General features: G+C 40.1%; 1 protein-coding gene across 8 annotated transcripts in view; it reads left to right on the plus strand.

The window, feature by feature from the left end:
• CFAP61 (cilia and flagella associated protein 61) overlaps positions 1 to 16,519 on the plus strand; it is a 327,205-nt gene that overhangs the window by 69,335 nt on the left and 241,351 nt on the right. For all 8 annotated transcript variants that reach the window (XM_035298462.3, XM_054255275.2, XM_078371503.1 and 5 more), the window contains 2 exons: positions 2,696 to 2,787; positions 12,144 to 12,215. In XM_035298462.3, the coding sequence (XP_035154353.3) occupies positions 2,696 to 2,787; positions 12,144 to 12,215 (164 nt within the window). The remainder of the gene's footprint in view (positions 1 to 2,695; positions 2,788 to 12,143; positions 12,216 to 16,519) is intronic.

The following is a 16,519-nucleotide window of genomic DNA, read 5'->3' on the forward strand; positions in this document are numbered from 1 at the left end:
GCTTCGGATAAGCAGTCTCAGAGAGAAAGTCCTGATAAACTGTGCCTTTACTCCCGCTAGAGTAAACCGATAGTTCATGACTTCTAAACTACTTAGATGGTATAAGCCATAAAATAACAATTAAATTTTCAGCTTCAGTTGTATTTTTAGTCATGTGTTACGTAATACCACTGCCTCAGCTTTTCCCACGATAGCACCTCCCATTTGAGGATCTCAGGGCACGTTATGAACATTAACTAATTAAACCTCACAAAACCCCAGAGGCACTGGAGAGAGAGATACAGCATCACCTTGCACAGTTCTGCAATGCAGTCCCCTCTAGGAATGAGGTGGCAGCTGCGTAATGATAAACTGTAACACCTCACAACAGTTTAGTCGAGGCAGTTAGTCTCTGTAGTTGGTAATTGTCTCATGAACATTAGACCATCGACAGTTAAGTCACCAGAATTATTAGTTTACTGAAAATTAATCTGGTCTTCAAGACTTTTTACTTTTTAGTAATCTTTTCTTAATTATAAAGGAAACATGCACAGTGAATGTCTACTTTTCTTTTAGTTGCATTTTTGTAGTTCTCCAAACTTAGAAAAGAAATATTTTTTAAATACATTAGAATAGGTAGATACTGATAAGTTTCTGTAATTCACAAGGTTGCTGGTGAGCAAAACTCCTCAGTGACAGTAAAAGTTGGAAGAGTGGGTACCTTTGAGAGGAGTATTGACTGGAGAGGGAGATGAGGGAAACCTCTGGGTTCTGGACATGTTTTATATGTTCCTTTTTTTTTTTTTTGGAGATAGAGTCTCTGTCATCTAGGCTGTAGTGCAGTTGCATGATCTTGGCTTACTGCAACCTCTGCCTCCCAGGTTCAAATGGTTCTCCTGAGTAGTTGAGATTACAGGTGTGCACCACCATGCCCAGCTACCTTTTTGTATTTTTAGTAGAGATGAGGTTTCATCATGTTGGTCAGGCTGGTCTTGAACTCCTGACCTCAGGTGATCCAACTGCCTTGGCCTCCCAAAGTGCTGGGATTACAGGTGTGAGCCACCATGACCAGCCAGTTTTATATGCTCTTACAGGTGATGGTTGTTGCTCAGGAGTAGACATATGTAGAAATTCCCTAAGTTGTTCAGTTTTTGTATGTGTGTTAATCTTAACAACAAAGTCAATTAGCCTAAAAAGCATGCTGCTCTTGGCATGATGAGAATGCTAGAAACCCTAGATAGTCTTATCTGGAAAATTCTGCAGGGTGCAGAACATATTCAGGAACTAGAGATTTGACAGTTTTTATTTTCCTCAAAGCATCTTTCTTCGGAAGAGGGATTCTAAGTGCTTTACCTTCTCTTAGGACATTTTCTCTTCATGCCAAAAGAGCTATCTTTCATGCTAAGATGTGACTCTCTCACATTGTACCTTCAGCATTGTGTATGTCTCTGACTATGCTATTTACACCTCCCTGGGCATCACATTTTTCTCTTAGAATTTCATTCATTTACCTACATCTTTGCCAGGAGTAGGTATAATGCATTAGTGACCCAGAAATTTGGGGTTGAGAGGCATCTGCAGGGGCCATTGTCAGCTGGCACTAGAAGAACACCATGGGCGAGGAGGAAGCAGAGAGGAGCCTGGCTGCTCTGGCCCTGCAGGGTCTGACGGGACACTTGAAAACAAGAAGGCAGAGCAGCAGGCCCATACCTGCGGTGACAGCGGCAGTCTCTGGAGCCTTTAGTGGACCCAGGGACCTTCCTGTATGTGTGGCTGCACTTCTGAGGAGGAGCAGGCATGAGCAGGGCATCCTAGTGCTGTTCTGAGCTGAGGCCGGAAAGCTAAGCAGATGTCATAGCTGAGAACCCCCAGCAGAGCAGACACTGGGTGACACTCAAAGGCAAGTACATCCTCCAGTGATGTCTTCTCCCAGGTCGCCCTCCTTAGGGATGGAGAGATTTCAAAAGAGAAGAAAAGGAGGGGAGGAGGAGGGAGAAAAACCTTTTTAGACAAAATGAGAAATTTCTTTTTTCTGTAATTTTTAGTAAAGGTTAAATGCATGAGGCCTAAGCTACCCTGATCATTGACTTTCCAGAACTTCTTAAAACACCGATGCTTAGCTCCAGTTATTCTTGAAAATAATTTCTATTAGAAAATAGCAAAGTAAGCATTGTGCCCACTGGCAGAGCATGAGTTCATAGTATTTACAAACAATGAGAAAGCAGCCCTTGTGCTAAGCCCTGGCATTCAGGTAACACTGATGTGACTCATTGTGGGCTTTTCCACCTTCTGTCTGAAGATCATTTCAAGGCCCACCATCAAGGAAGCTGATAACCCATTGTTTGTAAGCTTCAAAAGGGGCTGTTATCAAAGGATCCCATTGCCCAGGGACTGGTAAAGGTTGAGGTTATCCTGCGGACCAGGCCTGGGCCAGGTCTGTTGCCCATCTTCTCATCTCCACAACTACCTTGGGCAGTATCATGCAGATAAGGGCAGAGAGAGGTAGAGGGAGGAACTTCTAGGATCCCTCCTCAGTGTCAAAATCCAGGTGGGCTGCAGAGATCTACTCTTCCCACCTTCAAAGTACTGCTCCCTAGAATAAAATTCTTCAGATCTATTGTAGTTTAAAAACATATGACTATGCTGTCCAATTTTCTGTGGTTCTGCAGACATTTATCATCTATTTTCTGTCCTTTTTATATCCCTTCTCTCAAAGATGCTGAGCTCAAGAGTAGCAGCCAGAGTTTCCAGAAAATAGTCAAGGAGTCAAAGGAGCCTGTCTCTCCAGATACCATGGAAAACATCCAGGTGAGAGAGACCATTCCTCCATGCCTAGGGTGAGGGGATGCGCCTAGGGGCTACGTGTGACATCAGGGGCATCTCTGGTGCTGGGGTCAGGCATTAGAGAAGTTCTAATGCCTGATGCAGAAAAGGCCTCCCTAGCAGTAAGCACACTTTGAGCTGGGGGAAACAGAGGCCTTTGTGTTTATAATGGACAAATCAAAGCCTCACTGGTATGCTCCAAAATGCAGGTCAGAACAGAATGTCAGGAGGCTGAGGCAGATAAAACTGCTAATTTAAACTCATTGGTGTCACAAGCACTTGAAAGTTTCAACAATAGACTAGAACAAGTAGAAGAAAGAACTTCAGAGCTTGAAGACAGGGCTTTTAAATTAACCCAATTAGACAAAGACAAAAAAATAATTTAAAAAAATGAACAAAGCCTCAAGAAATTTGGGATTATGTTAAATGGCCAAACCTAGGGACAATTGATATTCCTGAGGAAGAAGAGAAATCTAAGTTTGGAAAACATATCTGAGGAAATAATCAAGGAAAACTTCCCTGGCCTCACTAGAAATCTCGACATCCAAATACAAGAAGATCAAAGAACATCTGGAAAATTCATTGCAAAAAAAGATCATTACCCAGGCATATAGTCATCAGGTTATCTAAAGTCAAGACAAAGAAAATTAAGAGCTGTTAGGCAAAAGCATCAGGTCACCTATAAAGGAAAATGTGTCAGATTTACAGCAGATTTCTTAGCAGAAACTCTGCAAGCCAGAACGGATTGGGGTCCTTTCTTCAGCCTCCTCAAACAAAATAATTGTCAGCCAAGAATTTTGTATCCAGCAAAACTAGCTTCATAAATGAAGGAGACAGAAAGTATTTTTCAGACAAACGAATGCTGAGAGAATTTGCCATTACCAAGCCAGCACTATAAGAAATACTAAAAAGAGTTCTAAATCTCAAAGAACCTAAATCTCACAGGGCCTATAAAACAATAACACAATGAAAGAAAAACACCAACATACTGAGGCAACAACTTGCATGTTGAATAAAACAGTACCTCACATCTCATTACTAACATTGAATGTAAATGACCTAAATGTTCCACTTAAGAGACACAGAATGACAGAATGGATAAAAGTTCACCAATCAAGTGTCTGCTGTCTTGAAGAGGCTCACCTAACGCATAAGGACTCACATAAACTAACATAAAATAAATGGATAGAAAAGGATATTTCACACAAATGGAAACCAAAAGCAAGCAGAAGTAACTATTTTTACATCAGAGAAAACATACTTTAAAGCAACAACAGTTAAAAAAAGTGGGACATTATAAAATGATTTAAAAAAGTCAGTCCAACAGGAAAATACCCCAGCCCTAAATATGTGTGCATCTAACATGGGAGCTCCCAAATTTATAAAACAATTATTACTAGACATGAGAAGTGAGCTAGCTGGCAACACAACGGTAGTGGGGGACTTCAGTACTCCACTGACAACACTAGACAGGCCATTAAGACAGAAAGTCAACAAAGAAGCAATGGGCTTAAACTATACCCTAGAACAAATGGGCTTGACAGATACTTATAGAACATCCAGAACGCAGCAACTGCAGAATATACATTCTTTTCATCAGCACATAGAACAGTCTCAGGATAGACCATAGGACAGGCCACAGAACAAGTCTCGATAAGCTTAAGAAAATTGAAATTATATCAAGTACCCTCTCAGACCACAGTGGAATAAAATTGGAAGTTAACTCCAAAAGGAGCCATCAAAACTATACAAATACATGAAAATTAAATAAGCTCCTCTTGAATGATCTTTGGTTCAACAGTGAAATCAAGATGGAAAATAAAGATTATTTGAACCAAATGATAGTGATGACACAACTTATCAAAACCTCTGGGACACAGGAAAAGTGGTGCTAAGAGGAAACTTCACAGCATTAAATGCCTACAACGAACAGTCTGAAAGAGCACAGAGAGACAGTCTAAGCTCACACCTCAAGGAACTAGAGAAACAAGAACAAACCAAACCCAAACCCAAACCCAGCAGAAGAAAAGAAATAATGAAGATCAGAACAGGACTATATGAAATTGAAACAAAAAATTCAAAATATAAATGAAACAAAAAGCTGGTTCTTTGAATAGACCATTAGTGAAATTAACCAAGACCTCTAGTGAAATTAACCAAGAAAAGGAGAAGATCTGAATAGTCTCAATTAGAAATGAAATGGGAAATATAACAACCAATACCAAAGAAATACAAAAGATCATTCAAGACAACTATGAACACCTTTACATGCACAAACTAGAAAATCTAGAGGAGATGGAGAAATTCCTGGAAATATACAACTCTCCTAGATTAAGTTGGGAAGAAATATAAACTCTGAACTGACCAATAAAAAGTAGTGAGATGGAAACAGAAATTTTAAAATTGCCAGCCAGGAAAGTTCAGGACCAGATGGATTCACAGCTGAATTCTATCAGGTGTTCAAGGAAGAATTGGTACCAATCTTACTGAGACTATTCCAAAAGGTAAAGAAAGACATAATCCTCCCTAAATCATTCTGTGAAGCCAGTATCACCCTAAAACCAAAACCAGGAAAGGACATAATCAAAACTAAAACTATAGACTAATATTTCTGATGAACATAGATGCAAAAATCCTCAACAAAATGCTGGGTAACTGAATTCAACATCATATCAAAAAGATAATAATACACCATTATCAAGTGGGTTTCATAACCAGGATGCAGGGATGCAGGGTTTAACATATACTACTCAATAAATGTGATATATAACATAAACAGGTTTAAAAACAAAACTCATATGATCATCTCAATAGACACAGAAAAAGCATTTGACAAAATCCAAAATCGCTTTATGATTAAAACTCTCAGCAAAATTGGCATAGAAAGGACATACCTCAAGTAATAAAAGCCATCTATGACAAACCCACACCTAACATTATACTGAACAAGGAAAAGTTGAAATCATTCCTCCTGAGAACTGGAACAAGACAAGAATGTACATTTTCACCACTTCTATTCAACATAGTGCTGAAAGTCCTCACCAGAGCAATCAGACAAGGGAAAGAAACAAACAGCATCCAAATTGGTAAAGCCAGACTGTCTCTGTTCACTGATAATATGATTATATACCTAGAAAACCCTAAAGACTCACCTCAGAAGTTCCTAGATCGGATAAACAAATTCAGTAAAGTCTCAGGTTACAAAAATCAGTGTTCACAAATCAATAGCACTGCCATGCACCAAAAATGACTAAGCTGAGAATTAAAAAGAGAACTCAATCCCTTTTATAACAGTTGCAAAAGAAACAAAAACAAAATCAAACAAAAACCTCAAAAACAAACAAAAATCTGGGGATGTACTTAAGCAAGAAGGTGAAAGACCTCTACAGGAAAGTTAGAAAACACTGTTGAAAGAAATCACTGATGACACAAACACATGAAAATACATCCCAAGTTCATGTATGGGTACAATCAATACTGTGAAAATGATCATACGGCCAAAAGCAATCTACAGATTCAATGTAATTCCCATGTAAATACCATTATCATTCTTCAGAACTAGAAAAAACAATCCTAAAATTGATATGGAATCATAAAAGAGCATGCATAGCCAAAGCAAGACTAAGCAAGAAGATCAAATCTGGAGACATCACATTACGTGACTTCAAACTATCCTACAAGGCTATAGTTACCAAAAAAGCATGGTACTGGTATAAAATAGGCATGTAGCCCAGTGGAACAGAATAGAGAACCCAGAAATAAAGCCACATACTTATAACAAATGATCTTTAACAAAGCAAATAAAAACATAAAGTGGTGAAGGAACAGTGTGTTCAACAAATAGTGCTGGGAAAACTGGAAGCTACTTGTAGAAGAATGAAACTGGATCCTCTTCCCTCACCTTAATGAAAAATCCCCTCAAGCTGGATCAAAGATTTAAATCTAAGAGGTGAAGCCATAAACTTTTAGAAGATAACATCAGAAAAAACCCTTCTAGACATTGGTTTAGGCAAAGAGTTCATGACCAAGAACCCAAAAGCAAATGCAACAAAGGCAAAGAGAAATAGATGGGACCTAATTAAACTAAAAAGCTGCACAGCAGAAGAAATCATCAACAGAGTAAACAGACAACCCACAGAGTGGGAGAAAACATTTGCAAAGTGTATCCAACAAAGAACTAGTATCCATGATCTACAAGGAACTCAAATGAATTGGCAAGAAAAAAAAATAATCCCATCAAAAGTGGACAAAGGACATGAATAGAGAATCCTCAAGAGAAGATCTGCAAACAGCCCACAAACATGAGAAAATGCTCAGCACCACTAATTATCTGGGAAATGCAAATCAAAACTACAGTGAAATATCACCTTACTCCTGCAAGAATGGCTATCATTTTTTTTTTTTAATTTTTTATTGGATTATAGGTTTTGGGGTACATGAGCAGAGCATGCAAGACAGTTGCGTAGGTACACACATGGCAGTGTGCTTTCTTTTCTTCTCCCCTTCACCCACATTTGGCTTTTCTCCCCAGGCTATCCCTCCCCACCTCCCCCTCCCACTGGCCCTCCCCTTTTCCCCCCAATAGACCCCAGTGTTTAGTACTCCCCTTTCTGTGTCCATGTGTTCTCATTTTTCATCACCCACCTATGAGTGAGAATATGCGGTGTTTCATTTTCTGTTCTTGTGTCAGTTTGCTGAGGATGAAGTTCTCCAGATTCATCCATGTCCCTACAAACGACACAAACTCATCATTTCTGATTGCTGCATAATATTCCATGGTGTATATGTGCCACATTTTTCCAATCCAGTCTATTATCAATGGGCATTTTGGTTGATTCCAGGTCTTTGCTATTGTAAACAGTGCTGCAATGAACATTCGTGTACATGTGTCCTTATAGTAGAACGATTTATAGTCTTTTGGATATATACCCAGTAATGGGATTGCTGGGTCAAATGGAATTTCTATTTCTAAGGCCTTGAGGAATCGCCACACCGTCTTCCACAATGGTTGAACTAATTTACACTCCCACCAACAGTGTAAAAGTGTTCCTTTTTCTCCACATCCTCTCCAGCATCTGTTGTCTCCAGATTTTTTAATGATCGCCATTCTAACTGGCGTGAGATGGTATCTCAATGTGGTTTTGATTTGCATCTCTCTGATGACCAGTGACGATGAGCATTTTTTCATATGATTGTTGGCCTCATATATGTCTTCTTTCGTAAAGTATCTGTTCATATCCTTTGCCCACTTTTGAATGGGCTTGTTTGTTTTTTTCCTGTAAATCTGTTTGAGTTCTTTGTAAATTCTGGATATCAGCCCTTTGTCAGATGGGTAAACTGCAAAAATTTTTTCCCATTCTGTTGGTTGCCGATCCACTCTAGTGACTGTTTCTTTTGCCGTGCAGAAGCTGTGGAGTTTCATTAGGTCCCATTTGTCTATTTTGGCTTTTGTTGCCAATGCTTTTGGTGTTTTGTTCATGAAGTCCTTGCCTACTCCTATGTCCTGGATAGTTTTGCCTAGATTTTCTTCTAGGGTTTTTATGGTGCCAGGTCTTATGTTTAAGTCTTTAATCCATCTGGAGTTAATTTTAGTGTAAGGTGTCAGGAAGGGATCCAGTTTCTGCTTTCTGCACATGGCTAGCCAGTTTTCCCAACACCATTTGTTAAACATGGAATCATTTCCCCATTGCTTGTTTTTGTCAGTTTTATCAAAGATTGTATAGTTGTATGTATGTTGTGTTGCCTCCGGTGCCTCTGTTTTGTTCCATTGGTCTATATCTCTGTTTTGGTACCAGTACCATGCTGTTTTGATTACTGTAGCCTTGTAGTATAGTTTGAAATCCAGTAGTGTGACGCCCCCTGCTGTGTTCTTTTTGCTTAGAATTGACTTGGCTATGCGGGCTCTCTTTTGGTTCCATATGAAGTTCATGGTGGTTTTTTCCAGTTCTGTGAAGAAAGTCAATGGTAGCTTGATGGGGATAGCGTTGATTCTGTAAATTTCACGATATTAATTCTTCCTAACCATGAACATGGAATGTTTCTCCATCTGTTTGTGTCCTCTCTGATTTCGTTGAGCAGTGGTTTGTAGTTCTCCTTGAAGAGGTCTCTTACGTTCCTTCTGAGTTAAGAATGGCTATCATTTAAAAGTAAAAAAAACAACAGATGTTGGCTTGTATGTGGCGAAAAGGGAAGTTTTTCACTGCTGGTGGGAATGTAAACTAGTACAAGCATTATGGAAAATAATATGGAGATTCCTTAAAGAATTAAAAGTAGAACTACCATTTGATCCAGCAGTTACTGGGTGTCTACCAAGTATACAAGAAGTCATTATATGAAAAATATACTTGCACAAGCATGTTCATTACAGCACAATTCACAGTTGCAAAAATATGGAACCAGACTAGATGCCCAACATAGAGTCTTTGATCTACACTTTGGGTACAGTATGCACTGCTTGGATGATGGGTGCACCAAAATCTGAGAAATCAATAAGGAACTTTTCCATGCAACCAGATATTAACTGTTCCCCCAAATGTATTGAAATAAAAAAATTTAAAAATTAGCAAACGGAATCAATATACAAAAAGGATAATCATAGCTGAGTAGGGTTTTTTCTAGGAATGCAAATTTCATTTAACATAAGAAAATCAATGTAATTCACCATTTTAACAAACTAAAAAAAAACATATGTTTATTTCATGAATGTGTAAAAGACATTTGAAAATCCAACATTAATTCCTCATAAAGACTCTTAGCACTTTTTCAGTTTGATAAAGGTTATTTTGAAAAACTTACAGCAAATGTCACACATAATGGTGACAGACTAATTATTTTACCCCTAAAGTCAGGAACAAGTCAAGAATGTCTGCTCTTACCACTTCTAATCAAAATTGTAGTGGCGATCTGGATCAGTGCAGAAAAGACTGGAAAATATATGAAAGGCATCCAGATTGGAAGGGAATAATTAAAACTATCTTTTACTCACAGGCAACATGACGACCTATGGAAAAAAAAACTAATAGAATCTACAAAATATCTACTAGAACAAATATATACAAAATTTATATGCACAATTTAATTCTATCTCTGTATAATTGAAATGAACAATCAGATTGAAATACCATCTACAACAGCACAAATATGTTAAATACTTATAGATTAAATCTGACAGAAGATACACGAGACTTCCATGCTGAAAAGTATAGGACATTTCTGAGAGAAATTAAAGACCTAAATACTTAGAGAGACTCATGGGATACTGAATCTTTAAATCAGTTCTTCCCCAATTCAGTAAAATTCCAATCAAATTTTCAGCAGGAATTTTTATAGAAGTTTAATTAATTGGTCTCAAAATGTATGCAAAAATGGAGGTAACCTAAAACAGCCAGAGCAACTCTGAAAAAGAACAAAACTGTAGGATAACACTAACTGATTTCAAGATTAATTATTATAAGGTTCTTTTTTTTCTCTCTTGCCCAAGCTGGAGTTCAGTGGCATGGTCTCAGCTCACTGCAACCTCCGCCTCCCAGGTGCAAGTGATACTCATTCCTCAGCCTTCTGAGTAGCTGGGATTACAGGTGTGCACCACCACACCTACAATTTTTTTTGTGGGTGTATTTTTAGTAGAGATGGGGTTTTGTCACATTGGCCAGGCTGGTCTTGAATTTTCAGCCTCAAATGATCCTCCAGCCTTGTCCTCCCAAAGTACTGAGATTACAGGTGTGAGCCATTATGCCTGGCCTAATCATTATAAGGTTCTTGTAATGAAGATAGTATAGTATTGGCACTAAGGTCAACAGTAGGTTCATGGAATAGAAGAAAAAAGTCAGAAATAGAATCAACATATATAGACAACTGATTTTTGACAAAGGCACATGGCAATGTATTGGAGAAAGAATAGACTTCTCTCTGAAACAATTGAATACCCATATACAAACTTTAAAAAAAAACTCAATTCATACCTCATACCATATACAAAAATTAGCTGCAAATGAATCATAGACTTGAATGTAGAATTCAAACGAATATAACCTCTAGAGAAAACATAACATAGGAGGAAATCGTTGTGACCTTGGGTTAGGTAAGATTTCTTAGAAACAACATCAAAAGCATAATACATGAAAGAACAGATCTATCAATTAGATGTCATCAAAAATTAAAATGTTTTCTTTTTGAAAAATATTGTTCAGAGAATGAAAAGGCAAGCCACAGACTGGAAGAAAATATTTGCAAATTACATATCTGATAGAGGACTTGTTTCCACAATGTATTTTTTAAAACTCTCAAAACACAATAATGCAAAATAAAAAACCTAATTAAAAGTGGACAAAAGATTTGAACTTTTCAAAAGAAGACATCCCATGAAATGACACTCAATCTCATTAGTCATTAGAGAAATGTAAATTAAAACCACAATCAAATACAACTATGCATCTATTAGAATGTCTAAAACTAGAGTGATTGAGTGTTCCAGGTGTGGGTGAGGATGTGGAGGCAGCATGGCGCACCCACACCGTGAATACTACTCAGCAACGAAGAGGACTAAACCACGGGTGCGTGCAACAGCATGGATGAATTTCAAAATAAATATGCTGAGTGAAAGAAGCCAGATCAAAAAAGAGTAAATACTATTTGATTTCCATAATACAAAATTCCAGAAAGTACAAACTACTATAGTGACAAAAATCATATCAGCATTTGCCTGTGGTTGGCAGAGTAGAAAGGGTAGGAGTGAGAGGACGTAGGAACGCGGAAGCTTGGGGGGTGATGTGTCCTGTTTGTTTTCTTGAGCGTGGTGATATTTTTAAGGATGTACACATAAGTAAAAGCTCTTCAAAAAAGTATACTTCAAATATATGTAGCTTATTGTATGTCAGTTGTATTAGGTTGGTGCAAATTACTTTTGTGTGCAAAAATAATCGCAGTTTTTGCCGCTACTTTTAATGCAATTCCTTTTGGTGCAGTTACTTTTGCACCATCATAATACCTCAACACAGATGCTGTTGTTTTTTAAATTTAGTGTGGCTTTCAAGTCAAAGATAAGAATACAAATAATAGAGTAATAAGCAACATCTGCAGAGAATCAGGAGGTGCCAGCACTACGCTAAACACCTGTTTCTCTGTCTGTCTGTATTTTATCGTCATAACATCCTTATGAAATAGACGCTCTTCTCATCTGCTTTTCACAGAGGATCAAAGTGAGGCTACATAAGTTTCCCAGTGCCACAAGGCCAGTGAGCCGTAGAGCCAGGATCTGAACCCTGGCAGCTTGCTCCAGAGCTTGGATGCCAAACGACTGCAGGTGTTGATTAATTTTCGTGTCTTGCTTTTGTCATTTGTAGGGAAAAATTGCTGGAGAAGCTGCATCCGAGGAAGCTTTATCAGTGGTCCAAAATGGAGTTAGTGAACCAGAGGTAGGGTTTGAGGAGGGCCTTTGCGTGCCTGCTGGCCACCCCATGGGCTTCACACCTTTCTACCTCGGAGGCTTTGCATCCTTTCCTCCTCTTGACCTCTCTGCCTGTCTCCACCAGTTCACACCTACCACCTCCTTTAGGACCTGCTGCAGCAAGCCTCACCCCATGACCTCCTCCTCTGCTGTGATTAATCTTTTCTTCTGTATCCTCCCCACAGCCTGGACTGTAAGTTGCATTTTCTGCATAAATTATTTGCAAACATTTTAGTAAATACAGCTTATCTCTCCCTCCTGTTGCCCAAAAAGAAAACATTTTGGAGAGGCAAAACATTTGTAAGAGTTTTCTCTGTATCATATGCACATAGATACACTCATATCAGTATCTAGATGTGTTCTTAATATAATGTCATTCACTTGCATCTCAGGATTTAGGAACTCCTCCCTCCTGTTACAGATTCAGGCCAACGGGTGTAGCATCTTCCACCAGTGCGGTGGCCATTCCTGGGGACTTCACCATCCTTTGTTGGTTTCCCTTCACCCCGCCGCCCATGCTTTTGCAGGTGGTCTCTTGACCACTCCCTTGGAGTGTCCCTTCTGTTCTCTGCCAGCAGCCTGATGGTTTAGGAAGAGATTGGCAGGGCCCTGTGAACCCTGCTCAGGATCTCAAACTTTTCCCAGGGAGCAGAGGAGGGTGTTACAGCTTTTGAGTGGGAGATTGGTATAATAAGGCATTTTCATCCCCTGATGATAAACATAGTCCTGGAATTTCAGTAGTATCCCAAGAGCATCTTGGTGATGGATGGACTGACTCAGCAACAGAAGCCTGGAGAACCCTTGAGAAGGGAACAGAACAAGGGACTTAATCATATTCATAGAGGCACTGGGGCAGCTTCATTGAGCACTAAGCCCAGACACTGAAATTCTGCCAGAGGGCCAGGTTTTCCAACCCCTCTCCTCTCTAGATTCTGACCAGTGAAGGAGTCTACCCAGAAGTCAGCTGGTGATTGAAACACCCCTTTCCTTTGGCTAACACTGAACCAGAGAAGAAAGCTAGGACCAAAAACACAAATGGGCTTCCCATTTCTCCTTACTGAATTAAATGCTCCCACGTAGTTGTAGGCAGGACTTACCCATGGGGCAGGGTCTCCCCACTCCCGGCTAATGACATGGAGGGGAGTAGAAAGCACGCACTCTGGGAGCAGGATGTGCTGCCAGAAAGAGACAGCATGATGCAGGCACAGGGTCCAGTCTTTGAATCTCACATTAGCATATGCTGTTGGACCCCCACCCATATCCTCTAGCACTTTTCCTTCCTGAGCACCCTGAGGACGAGAACTGCAAGTGCCTGGTCTTCCTTCCATGCTCTGTTTGCAGCAGGGCAGACTGTTTGTGGGAGCAGCCATCAGCCAATGACTGAAGGCATTGGAGAGTCAATACCCCAGCTCCTTTGCCTCGTAGGTGGAATCACTCCGCACTGCGTTCTCCCGGCTCCCAGAGATTCGGATGGGATTGATTCACTGTAGTAACCCACATTTTGAAGCACCACATGCTGGTAGCCTTGCTCTCCTTGCCTCACACACCGCTCCCCTCACAGAATTTCCTGGCTTTGCTCCCCAAGTAAACTACTGACTCTCAGACTCTTAGTTCAGGGTGTGTTTCTGGGGCAACCTGCACTAGGAGACTCAGTGACCAGTCAGTCATGCCCTGTGCCATAGGAAGGAGAGTCGAGGTACAGAAGAGGATAGCAGTTTTCTTTCTAATATTCCTGAGTGGGTACTCATTCCTTATGAACCCAAGCAAGGATGTGGATGGGGAGACGGCATGCCTGGCCCCAGCACCATATCAAACATGTTGGAACCCCAGAAGACACCTGAGTCAACAAGGTGGATTGATCTCCTATTTTTATCTCCTTTCCCTTCTGGAGAAAAATCACTAAAATGACAGTAAAGGAATAAAAAGAGCACAAATCCACAACGATGAGATGGAGAGGAGATATTGGAAGATAAGCACTTTAAAAATACTGAGAATAAAAAAATCGATGGAGGAGTTTACACTGGCTTAGCACAGCTGAGGAAGGTGAAACTCTATGAAAGGAGAGACTGGTGAAAAGCGTGTGAATTCTACACAAGGCTGAAGACTGGAGGTTTGCAGAAGGCGGGTGAGGTACTGGGCTGAAAAGGCTGGGCAGGCTGCTGTGAAGTGAGGAACACTGGATCCCTGCAGACTCCGGTTAGGTTGTCAGCCACACCCCAAGTGAGAGGGTGAAATGACTGTTCTCTAGAGAGATTGAACAGAGGCTGCTGCTCCACTGCATGGGCGTTATAATGGCGAAGGATGGAGAACAGACAAGTAAGTGGAATTCTCCATTTTGAATAGAGGAATCCACAGCCCCTCCTCCAGCCACACCTTCTCGATGCCAGGAGCCCGGCCTTATATTAGTTTCTATTGCTGCTGTAACACATTGACCCGAACTTGGTAGCTTATAACACAGATTTATTATTGTACAGTTCTGGAGGTCAGAATTCTAAAATAGGTTTGAGTATGCTGAGTTTCAGGTGTAGAAAGGGGCATGTTCCTTCTGGAGGCTCTGGGGGAGAATCAGTTTCCTTGTCTTTGCCAGCTTCTAGAAGCCACGTGTGTTCCATGCCCTATGGCCCCTTCCTCCATCTTCAGAGCCAGCAGCACAACATCTTCCTCCCTCTGACTCAGATGCTGCCTCCCTCTTAGTGATTCCAGTGGGTGCACCCAGGTCACCTAGGAGCATCTCCTCATCACAGAACCCTTCAAGTCCGTGTGCCCTGAAAGACAGGTTCCAGGGACTAGGACCTGTACATCTTTGGGGGCCACTCTTCCACCTAATACAGTTCCTCATGCAGGATATTGGAGAGGTTAAGTCCCCAAAAAACTGACAGCCCCAAAGAAAATGCCTTCAGATAATGTCTCTGAAGGTAGCCACCCAATAATAATGCCAGATCTCTGCCTGATCACCCTGTGAAGTGCTCCAGTTAGCCAGCATCTGTGGACTTTTGCCTCTCATGCACGTTGCTTTTATGAAGCTAAAAATGTGCTCTAGAGATATAAGGGCCTAAACAAATGAACACAAAAGACAAGAAAAAGACCTGGAACTTAAGAAATCAGAGCTGCAGTACTGGCAGGCCGGCAGAGCTGCAAGTCCAGATTAGAGGGGAGGAGAAATGAAGCTCATATATTATCCCCAATGCCTGATCATTTGGAAATGAATAGTGACGAACACTTGGCAAATCTGATTAAGCAAGTGAAAAACTTAGGAAACAAGTTGAATAAAAACTAGGTACACAAATGAAAACATTGTCATGTTACACTACTTTGATAAGCAACAACAAAATACTTACACATTCAGAATAGTGTAAATACTTACTGATTTAACCCTGGATTGTGATGTCATTATCATGGGGGATAAGCTGTGGGAAGGATGGAAATGTAAGCGGGATTAATCTAGTCATTACGTCAGTGTCCAGTAGGAAATTCTAAAAACTGATGAATTTAGAAGTAGCAGCATAAGCATATTGTCTAGAAATATAGAGGTAAATAAATACCCAAAGTAATGAAAAGGTTGAAAATTCTATTCAGTGGGGTTAGAGACTTGGTAGGACAGAGAACTGCTAATTTCTTAAGAAATATTTGGTGCTAATATTATTTAAAATTTTTCTATATGCATATATTACTTTGATTTAAAAGAACTCCATGAGAGATCTCAAAAGGAATCGTCTTCTGAGAAATGACACCTTTTTAGATGCACCTAACCCAAGACTGAACAGCCTCAGCCCTGACTTTCCAGGTGGTTGTGGTCCATTGGCCCTTCCTGGGCTCCACCTCCCTGCCACAGTTACTCCCAGGACCACCTGACCAGTCCCAAGATTCAAAAATGCTGTATCACAGTGAAAACAAACAGTTTTGGGGACAGAGGCATTTTGCTTCCGGGGTTATTATAATATGTATATAACACTACCACACTGTAATCTCTACCCCAGGATGTGGGAAGAAAGTTGCTCAGGTGCCAAGGCAAGAGACTGAAGGCACAATGTGTCCCAGTAAATCACTGATTACTTAGTTTTAGCAATGATACCAAATATATTTAGAAACAATCACATAATTATATAATCAATCTTATTAAAGCATTATTCTTTATTATTAATTTTTGCTTTAGTATTAGAGCATAAAAACATTCTAGTCTTACAGTATAGAACCAACCAGGTGAAATACAATTAGGAACCGAAGGGACATTGTGAGAAGTGATCAGGTGGCAAGTGTGAGAGCCTGGCAGTA

The sequence above is a fragment of the Callithrix jacchus genome, chromosome 5, assembly GCF_049354715.1.
Source record: "Callithrix jacchus isolate 240 chromosome 5, calJac240_pri, whole genome shotgun sequence".
Lineage (NCBI taxonomy): Eukaryota > Metazoa > Chordata > Mammalia > Primates > Cebidae > Callithrix > Callithrix jacchus.